Raw genomic sequence first — 9772 nt, 5'->3', positions numbered from 1 at the left:
CCGCCGGCCGTGCGTTCGGCTGGAAGAGGAAAATGCAAGCACATCGTTAACCAGAAAGATCCGCACAGATCACACAACTGGTTGACTCCGTTTCGATTCTTACGAATTGACTTCGAAAATTTTGAAAATTCTGTGATTTGTTTTTTAAAATCGTTTCTTTGAGAAAAGTGGCATATATATAATTGTTCTTATGAGCCCACAAACACTCAATTTTCTTAAACTGTGATTTTGGCTTTGGAATATGCTTTAAATTAAAGAGATCAAACTTTCTACTCTCCTTTAATTTTTTTAAGAGATGGCATCTCACTCTGTCACCCAAGCAGGAGTGCACAGTAGTACAATCATGGCTCACTGCAGCCTTGAACTCCTGTCCTCCCATCTCAGTCTCTGGAGTAACTAGGACTACAGGCACAGGCCATTATGTCTGGCTAATTTTTTTTTTGGTAGAGATGGGGTCTCCCTATGTTGTCCCGGCCTCAAGCAATCCTGCCTCAGCTTCCCGAAGTGCTGAGATTACAGGCGTAAGCCACTATACCCAGCATCTAGTCTTTTTAATGAGGCTTGGTAAATGCTGACATAAGATGCCATTTACCTCTCTTGAGAATACACAGAGCAGATACAATGAGAGTGAGGCTCTTCTAAAAACTAGAAGATGTTAATACCAAAAAATAAATAAATAAATAAATAAATAAAAATAAAAATTTGCTACAACTCTCAAAAGTGGGAAAGTCCAGGAGTGCACACTTGCGAGTTGGTCATGCTGAATTTTGGGGGGTAGGTATATATCTTAGTTTTAAAGCAGGAAACAGTATAGCTGATTCCCCTTTTACTACAGGATGACAGTGAAATTTTAAGCCAAGATTAGTTTAAACTAGGTACTGACAGACCTCCTGCAATCCACAGATGGCAGCCAAACAGGGAACAGAAATGCCTATCAAAAGAACAAATCCAAAAGCTAATCGCTACTTAAATTGGTTATTAGGTAATGCATTTTACCTTAGTTATTAGGAAATGGCAATTTAACCTAGGTTGATCATCCCCTATAGACAAAGCTTCAATCCTCCTAACTAAATACTTTGGTTAGCACTCCATTTCAGGAGTTCAAGACCAGCCTGGGCACCACAGTGAGACCCTGTCTCTACAAAAAAATTTTAAAAATTAGTCGGGTGCAGTGGCACATGTCTGTGATCCCAGCTACTTGGGAAATTGAGACAGGAGGACCACCTGAGCCTAGGAGATTGAGGCTGCAGTGAGCCATGACTATGCCACTGCACTCCAGCCTGGGTGATGGTGCAAGACACTGTCTCAAAAAAAGAAAAGAAAAAAAAGGAAAAACGAAAAGAAAGAAAAGAAAACCATATTTTGGTCAGCAAGTCATCTGGTGATTGGCACTTCTCCCTGAAATCAGATTACTGAACGTGTATACTGCACTGTATAGATCAGGTTTCTGGGATGCTTCAACTTCTCACTGATGATGGTTAGCTTACCTTCTAGATCTGGCCTTTTGAAATAAAAGTAGCTGTGCTCAAAATAGACAATGATGCCTCTACATTTACAAAACATCTCAATGGTTTGTCACAGCATCAGCAGGAGGCCCCTTAAGTGATCCTTTTCAGTACTGGCCATCCTCAGTTCCCCCTCTGTTATGCGATGTTGTGCATCAGGCATAGTCTGAGAGGAATGTCTGTTAGAAACAAGTTATTGATTTTCTTTTAGAGTTGAAAGCTAATGGTAGACTTTGCCCTGATAATGATTTTCTAGAACAACAGAGTCTTGGCATTGATTTGGCGAGCTGTAAGATAACAGGTAGCCTTGTTACCAAAAGAATGGCCTCTATGGTTGGCTTTGGCCAGGACAGAAAGAAATCAAGCATCATCTATTGTTCTCGTTCTGCAAAGCCAGCACAACCTTACTTGTTGATAAGCAGTAATGAAGCAATATACAGGACAAACATTTCAAAGCATATGGGCTTAGTTAGTGAGCATATTAAAAATATCCCGATACAAAAATAATGTGTGAGGAGATTAGGCTTTACAATACCCCAGTCTCTACTAGGGGATGTTTATAACCACACTCACTGGAACAAATGTGTGTTCAGAGACCCGCTTCACGACACCGTTCAAATAACACATCAGTGAGGCTTTCGGCAAGAAAAACACTTCTCTGAGCGAGTTCTGCTTATGCAAACAACTGTTCATCAACTGCATTAAAAGAGACAGACATTTTCTTCCATTACACTTGATGAGGCTGGCCAAAAAGGAAACTGAGCTGTTTTCTTGTCATGGTGAGCAATGGGAAGCTTGAGATAAACCACTGGACAGAGAGAAAACACTACACCATTTCCTTTACACCCTCAAAAGAACCACATTTTCCTTTCCTTTTCACTCAGTGTAAGCTATATGCATGTGTCAAACAGTCTTGAAAGATCTGGCATTCTGCAGCAGGATTTAGTAACCAGCTTTTTAAGCTCGTGCTGTTCTGTGACAAGCTGCTTGTGGAGATGTGAAGGGAAATTGCAAGGTCTTGTAGAAATTTCAGGTATATTTTTAAGTTGTTTCTCCCATAGGCCTGAAAATGTGTTTCTGACAGAGCAAAAAGAATTTGAAGGACTTGTTTTCTCTGCTATGTGTTTTCTGACACTGTTCACCTCAGACTTTATCAGCTACAAGTATCTAGTTGGATCTGGATACATTCCAATGATGACATTATCAGCATATGGGGTCTGAAAACTTAAAGGAACGAATGAGTTTGGGATCAGCAAACTGACATATTTCATACTATCATAATCACCAGGAGGAAACATAAACATTGGCTTCACCATTAATATTTTACTCCATTTCTCTTTTCAGAGCTTGCAAAAGGGTGGGTTACTAAAGAGAATCACTCTTATTTTTAAGATAAAACTCTAACCAGGCCACATATTTCAAGGAAGACTGTATACATGACCCGCTCAGAGCAACAACTAATTAAGTTCATCCTGGCAAGTTTGACACTTGGCCTGAATAAAAAATTACCCCTCTAATTCACAATTTAAATGAAGACCTCTTAAAAACAAAAACTGGATGAACAGTATTACAATGGCAATCTTGAATTTTACACACTGTGGCTTCAATCCCTATGGCAGGAACAAAATAATGTATCCGAGTCCAAGCACTAAATTAAAATGAAGAAAAGAGGTAATTTGTAACCTCACAGAGAAGTGTATGTTTTCAGATAAAATATCATCAACAACCGCAATGACAAAGTAACACCCATATAGGGAAATACCTGCGTAGGCATAATTGTAATAACTCTGGAGATTCACCAGAGAACAAGGCGAAGCTCTGTTTTAACAGTGCAAATTACAAATAACCCTGTGATGAAAGTGGTTACAAGCAATGACCTTTTAAATAAAAAAACCACCACGGCTGCCAGGGTCAAAATAACAATAGAGACTGTAAGATGGAAATAAACACATGAGTATATATGACACAGGACGCTGGAGGGCCACGATATGTGAATCTCTTCATGGCCTATGTTTAAAACCACTAGTGAAAAATATGTATGCTGTTTTTGTAAGTGGACTACGAAGTACATGTCTTTCTCATAGATTATAAAGGGATAATAGTTCAAGCTTGAGGAAGCAATACAATGTTGGTATCACTTAGTAAGGTAAAATATAAAAAATATTTTCCACATTTTTTAAAAACATTTTTTGTTTTTCTTTTAGAGTCAGAATCTTGCTCTGTTGCCAAGACTGGAGTGCAGTGGCGCAACCATAGCTCACTGCAGCCTCAAACTCCTGGGCTCAAACTGTCCTCCTAGGTAGCCAGGACTACAGGTATGGACCACCATGCCTGGTTAATTTTTTTTCTTTTTAATTTTTGTAGAGGCAGGGTCTTGCTATGTTGCCCAGGCTGATCTTGAACTCCTGATCTCAAGTGATCCTCCCACCTTCGCCTCCCAAAGTGCTGGAGATTACATGCTTGTAATGGTCTCATACGGTGTTTTATGAATTAAGTCCTTAAGCATTTCTTTTAATTAAATAAAATCATTGCTTCAAAATAAAAATAGAAAAAAATGAAAATACCAAACAAAATATTTAATAGACAGTTAATAGAGTAAAGAACAAACATGAATATGCACAGTACGAAGTTTCAGTACTAATTAGAACTAGGTAATACTGTAAGACTTTGACAGCTTAGTATGCAAGTGTGCTACCACTTATAAAATAAAATCATTGTTATATTAACATTTATATAGAATATTCCATAATTTCAAATAATCTATCATTTTTCTTCCTATAGATAAGGAAAATAGTGTGTATGTGTGGGTGTGCACGTGTGTGTGTATATATATCCACACACATGTAATTTTTTTTTTTTTTTTTTTTTTAAATATGGAACGCTTCACGAATTTGCGTGTCATCCTTGCGCAGGGGCCATGCTAATCTTCTCTGTATCGTTCCAATTTTAGTATATGTGCTGCCGAAGCGAGCGCCATTTTTCTTCCTATAGATAAGGAAAATAGTGTGTATGTGTGGGTGTGCACGTGTGTGTATATATATATCCACACACATGTAATATTTTTATAAAGGATCATTTTGAGCAGATTTTCTCCTTAAATTATGAATGATAAAAATCTGCAAAATTTCGTATGTCCAAGGGCACATACAGAAAACAAAAAATAAAATACAAAACATTCAAGCACTTCAGATGAAAACCTGTGATGAAGATGATGGTGAGAATGATGCTGATGACAAAAAGACCAATGGCATTCCCTTGAGATTCACAATGCTTACTTTAGCAATTCATATGAGCTGTGACCCTAATAGGAATTCCATATTCTGATAAGAGTAGCAATTTAAAGATTAAACAGAAATCATTTTTATGCCATGAAATCATGTAAAGAGTGTCAACTGTTGACTCTGTTGAAAAGTGGCCAGTGCTAATATTACTAATTATTTTCTTCAGTAGACTTATGTACAACTTTTAATCAAAACAAAGTTAACTTTTATCTATCCATCTTGCCTTCCCAGCCTTCCGCACCCACCTGCACCCCCCATAATTAATATAACTATTGACTGAACTCTTGTGGGTCTTGAATGCTGAAAAGCTTAATTGCTACTAAGGATGTGAGTAATGGCTGAAAAGACTGCAAAGCACACCCATTTCCCTCATGAAGTTTTTGGAAATGAACGTTTTGGTCTTAATTGTATTTGTCTTCACCTCACCTTTCCCACCAGTGCTTAGATCTTTTATCCTCGCCCCCATCTTAAGCAATAGGAACACGGAAAATAAAAAGCTTGCTCTACAAAACAAGCCAGGCACTTTAGTATCTGGGCTAATGGCAACCCAAGGTGGCTTCAGGAGTTTCCACCACCCAAAGCTTCTGAGCATAGCATGGCCATGAGTCACAGAGCCTTTGGCTGAGGGACAGGTCACAGGGCAGAAGAAAGCGCTGACTCTGTGACAGTACAGAGGCTCTCTCTATGTGCGACAGGCACCTCTCTGCAGATGGCTTTCTCCAGGTCTATTTCTTTTCTTTTCTTTTTTTTTTTTTGAGATGGAGTCTTGCTCTTGTCGCCAGGTTAGACTGCAATGGAGCGATCTCGGCTCACTGCAACCTTTGCCTCCCGGGTTCAAGCGATTCTCTTGCCTCAGCCACCTGAGTAGCGGGATTACAGGCGCCTGCCACCACACCCAGCTAATTTTTGTATTTTTAATAGAGACGGGGTTTCACCATGTTGGCCAGGCTGGTCTCGAACTCCTGACCTTGTGATCCACCTACCTTGGCCTCCCAAAGTGTTGGGATTATAGGCATGAGCCACCGTGCCTGGCCCTCCAGGTCTATTTCTATGGGAGGTGATTTCGACCCAACTAGAGCTAGGGTTATACTCATTTCAAGGCTGTCAACTAAGGCAACATTTTTTTGAGTCAAGGCATGGAGGCTGCTATGAGAAAATGACAGCAGATACTTTTTAAGTCTTAAAAAAGATGGAAACAAAAGGAAAACCACCATTTTCTGAAATTCCCCAGGCACAGGGAGGCAATCTAGTGGTACAGAGTGGCAGAGTGGCTGTGTGCTGTGATTGCCTTGCCAATTAAAGCAGGCAGAGCCCTAAGAGGGCAGGGAGAGCTATTAAAGTCTGAAACAGGAAAAGGGAGAAAAGGACAGATTTTGTTATTCGTTGAAAGACGGACAGCTAGGAAACAAGCAAGCTTGAGGGAGAAGACGATATTCACATTGCAGAGTATCAATTTTCTACCTGAAGGACTAAACTACTTTCAGTCACTCCCAACCTTGGATGGAAAGGATTTAGCAATACAGCTATTATTAAAGGCTCCATTATCCCATCTATCAATCGTCTCAGCCAGCAAGTCTCCTTGTGGGCAACACTCAGGTATCTGCAAAGTTTTTACGGCATACTGTACTTATGTCTGCAGCCTGCAATTTAGTTCTTTTAAAAGCAGCACTAAGTCCTGTCCATATCGAAGCTCTGTGATAATAACCCTAACCTCACCTATTGTTCCATTATCCTAAGAAAGATTTAAAGCAACTTGCGGCTTTATTTATGTTGCACCTGGCACTACGTGAGGAAGAAGTTGCTTTTTCTTCTTCTCTTGCTCAACTTGGGAGAGAATTCACTTCAATTATGTAGCTAAGGAAATTTTCTGGGCCTCTGCTCATCTAAAGACCTTTTGTGCCACAAATCAGCTCCCTCAGGCCCAGACATTATTTTGAACAAAGGCCCAGGAACAGGTGCATTTCGTACTGCTAGAGCTTACAGAGAACATTTTCAAAATAGGTGGATTGAAAGGGCTACTTGGATGAGTTTTCTGCAGCATCCTGCTCTGTATGTAAAGTAATTGGCTTACATATGTTTCTATATGACACATCTGGCTGCACTTTGTGTGTGGCATTTCTAACAAGCATGACAATTTCAACTAGTATGGGCTCAGTTGTACACACAGCTTGAAGGTGAGTTTGTGGTTCCTTAAAACTAAAACGATTATAAACCATTCCAGTGAATGAGATCATGGTCCTATCCCTTCCAAATACAGTGACCCTTCAAGGTCAGAATACATAAGAGAAGAGAAGAAAAGGATTCCAAGATGCAAAAAGCTCGTTTTGTAAAACAGATAATTAAAACCATAGACCAAGCTACATTTTAAACAACTGAGCAGCTCTTCCTAAGGTAACCATAAGCATTGGTATGAAAATTAATGCACTAAGTAGAATTACAGTCACTTTAAGCTCATTTACATGATCAGTAAAATGGAGCAAGATCTCAGTTGCTTGAAAATGAAAAAAAATAATAATAAAAAGAAAAGAAAAGGTCAACTTGTGACCCATAATTTAGGAAATTATTCCATTTCTAAGGTAATCAGCCTGTCATCCAAATAATTCCCTGCTCACTCATTACAGGAAACGTTAATACAAGCCAAGTTGTCTGTCTGAAGTTGCTATGGCATTTTGATATACAATAATTTGGCCCATGACCTTCAGTAGTTGAGTTTCCAAATGTACAAGATTTTTTCAAACATTTTCCCTAACATGATTGTTCATATTAAATAGATAACATAGAAATGCATTCCAGCCTATTCACTGTTTCCAAAGTTAAAATCTTATAAAGAAACCAAAATAAATTTCAAATCATTTTCACTTTTCCCAATGAAAAACATCTAGAACTAACAAGTAGGAAACACTCATTTAGCCTCAAAGAAACCTGGAGGTCTCGCATGTGGATACAATGTCAGAAACCAGAAATAAACTCATCAATCTGAGTTCTCAAAGACATATGTCTGCTTCTCTGTTATATATTTAAAATATATTCCAACTTTAAAGAGGGGTTCTTTCAAGCCTTTCCTGACCACTGCACACTGATGTGGTCCTCACCGCTCCATGGTTCTCACCCCATGCACACCCCTAGCCTACCTCTGCTATATAGTACCAAGTATTCCTTTATTATTATTATTTTTTTTATCAGTTCCACTGGAGAGTTCTGAGGGCTTTTTTTCTTTTCGATCTTTGTTCTCCTGTACCAACCACAATGCCTGGGACATAGTAAGAACTCATTGAATTTGACGAATTAAATAATTAGTTAAAGAGTAAATGTCAAGATGCTGGTTTGGAATCCACATTCCCAGGCAAAGTCAAATGGCAAACACTGCTCCTAATGGCATGGTATGGAGAATGATAAGCTCAGGCAGGGCTGTGCCAGGTTGGAACTGTGTGCATGTGTGTTAACTATTTCCATAGTCAGCTGCTGTTTTCTTCTTCAGCTTGACACCACGCTCATTACTCTTTTCAGCCCTTTTGTGTAAATATACATAGTTAAGAATGTATTTATCACACATCACAAAAGAATTCTGCTTCAAGAAATGTAGTAGGAATGGATTGAGTCAATTATGCCAGACAATATAAGCAGATTAACATAATTCTGTCATGTTGCTACATGGGAATGACTCAATTTATGTGATCATCTAGGAAAATGAACTAAATACCTTAGAAAATGTCATTAATAGTAATATTGTTGCAGAAGACAATTAGAGATTTTCTAGGGAACTTGTTTTATAACCTCCCAGAGTTAGGCAAGAATTGATTTCCTGAGGAGCTTTTACACCTGTATGCTGATCCCCTGGTGCCAGTTGCCCCATTTTCCTCACCTGAACTAAGTTAAAGCCCTTCAAACTACACTTGACCCTTGAACACCACGAGTTTGAACTTTGAGAGTCCACTGATGCACAGAGTTTCTTCCACCTCTGCCACCCCGAGACAAGACTTACCCCGCTCCTTTCTCCTCCTCCCCTGCCTACTCAATCTGAAGACAATGGAGAAGATCTTTATGATGATCCACTTCCATTTAATGAAAGGGAAATGTATGTTCTCTTCTTTACGATTTTCTTAATAACATTTTCTTTCTAGTTTATATTACTGCAAGAATAGAGCCTATAATACATATAATGTACAGAGTGTGTGTTAACCAACTGTCTATGTTATTGGTAAGGTTTCTGTTCAACAGTGGGATATTAGTACAGAAGTTTTTGGGCAGTCAGAAGCTGCATGGGGATTTCTGATTGCGTGTGTAAGGAGGAAGGGGGATGGTCCTCCAACCCCCATGTGGTTTAAGGGCCAACGGTAGTACTGCTTCTTCCATTTCTTCCTCTTTGCCTTTCCTCCACAAAATTAGTCTTCCTCAAACTCTAATTTGGTTACTAAATCCCTTAATGAGCAGCATTTATAGGTTTCTTGCTTTATGTAGAATAATATACTGTGAGTATTGGGTTTCAGGACCAAAAAGGACCTCAGAGATCGTCTAGACTTTAGAACAGTGATTCCCAAAGTTGAACTTGTTTCAGAATGAATTGGAAGGCTTGTTAAAATACAGATTCCTAGGCCCCACCCATAGAGGTTTAGATCTAGTAGGGTCAACGTAGGGCCCAAGAATATGTATTTCTAACAAGTTTCTAGGTGATGCTAAAGGTGCTGTTCTGTGATCTTTGAGAAGCTCTGATCTTCAGCAGCAGCTAACAGGATCCAGCCTCTATAGTTAACCAGAGAGGTTCTACTTGCATTTGCTTTACATTCAGCTTCTTCTTAAACTTCTATATTTCATCAAATGGTAACTGACATCCAATGACTTATTCTTTTTTTTTTTTTTTTGATGTAGAGTCTCATTCTGTCGCCCAGGCTGGAGGGCGGTGGTGCGATCTCGGCTCACTGCAACCTCTGCCTCCTGGGTTCAAGCGAGTCTCCTGCCTCAGTCTCCCGAGTAGCCTGGATTACAGGC

General features: G+C 39.3%; 1 protein-coding gene across 1 annotated transcript in view; it reads right to left on the bottom strand.

Annotated features, from left to right (window-relative positions):
- Window position 1: 1 nt before the first annotated feature.
- The window catches only part of LOC105548996 (partitioning defective 3 homolog), a gene marked incomplete at its 3' end in the record, with an annotated part of 241819 nt that continues 232048 nt past the window's right edge, over window positions 2-9772 (bottom strand). Inside the window, exon 11 of the mRNA XM_011993300.1 lies at window positions 2-19. Coding sequence (XP_011848690.1) covers window positions 2-19 — 18 coding nt within the window. The remainder of the gene's footprint in view (window positions 20-9772) is intronic.

This window comes from Mandrillus leucophaeus, unplaced genomic scaffold, assembly GCF_000951045.1.
Source record: "Mandrillus leucophaeus isolate KB7577 unplaced genomic scaffold, Mleu.le_1.0 Scaffold429, whole genome shotgun sequence".
Lineage (NCBI taxonomy): Eukaryota > Metazoa > Chordata > Mammalia > Primates > Cercopithecidae > Mandrillus > Mandrillus leucophaeus.
This window is presented reverse-complemented; position numbering and strand designations above follow the sequence as displayed.